At 40.9% G+C, this 1,219-nt stretch overlaps 1 protein-coding gene across 1 annotated transcript in view; it reads right to left on the bottom strand.

Annotated features, from left to right (window-relative positions):
• Positions 1 to 1,219, bottom strand: part of LOC101856150 — a gene marked incomplete in the record, with an annotated part of 25,512 nt that overhangs the window by 13,232 nt on the left and 11,061 nt on the right. The window contains 1 exon segment of the mRNA XM_005112678.3: positions 225 to 385. Within this exon segment, the coding sequence (XP_005112735.2) occupies positions 225 to 385 (161 nt within the window).

Genomic DNA, 1,219 nt, shown 5'->3' on the forward strand with positions numbered 1-1,219 from the left:
AACAACAACAACAACAACAACAACAGCAACAACAACAACAATAACGACAACAGCAACTTCATCAATAACGACAACAACAACAACAACAACAACAACAACAACAACAGCAGCAGCAGCAACAACAACATCAAGGACAACAACAACAACAACAACAACAACAACAACAACAACAACAACAACAACAGCAACAACATTACAACAACAAATCAGTAGTCTGTACGCACCTGCAACTCATCCATTTGCAGTTCCGTTAGCGTACTTAGGTCTAGGTTAATAGCGTCGAAGGTACAGATGTACAGTTCCTGAGTAACTGCACATACCTCAGCTCGTGGTGCCGAGAGGTTTAGGGAAGACGCATATGTGTTGACACAGATTTCATACTCGCCTGTAGACATGGTCATAACGTTAGAGAAAGGCTGAAATGCAGTCAAAACTGTTTTTGTTTTTTTAATTAAATTTTTGTGTTTTTTGTTAAATGTTTTACGGCGCTCGCAACTGCATAAAGTCATATGAGCGTGCGGGACACACCTAACATTTTCGGTTGGTAGGAAAGTTTGAATTTTGCCCGGGTGGCGGCCGAAGCCTACTGTTATCGATTTTGGACCTCCAAAGGATCTTTAACGTGCACAACTGAAAGTCATTGGCCTACTATATTTACACTCTACTGGAATGGAGCAATAAATCTTGAGAGATGCAAAAAAATTAGAAGATCTGGATCTATACTCTCAAAACAAAATGCGCTTCGGGAAATATCACTCTAGGCACTTCCGCTATGAAGGACAGCTACGCAGATTTGTATCGTTTCTCTGTGGAATAATCACAAAGGCCAAAGAACGATAGGAATTTTTCGTCAAATATATTTTTCTAAATTCAGGAAATGAATAAATCAAAAATGGGGCTCCGTCATGGTGACCTATCTATCTTTCTGCAGGTGCTGACCAACTTTCAACTCTGTAGCTGTCGTAGTTTTATGGGAAAAGTGACACATGTGTTTCCAAGTTGCCAAATACATAATAGATACCGATGGCATCCTCCTCTTCGCGGACATGGGGGCTCTCGTGGTCAAGAGGTTAAGGTGTTCGTCTCTATTTCAGTAAGTCTCGGGTTCGAATCCGGATAGCGGCGGAAAACTTTCTTTTCTAAAATTTTCTTCTTTTACATCCACTCTTTCCTGCTCTCTAAAATGTTCTGTCGTCTGCTTTTGTCCTCGCTTTCTCCC

Source organism: Aplysia californica, unplaced genomic scaffold (assembly GCF_000002075.1).
Source record: "Aplysia californica isolate F4 #8 unplaced genomic scaffold, AplCal3.0 scaffold01361, whole genome shotgun sequence".
Lineage (NCBI taxonomy): Eukaryota > Metazoa > Mollusca > Gastropoda > Aplysiida > Aplysiidae > Aplysia > Aplysia californica.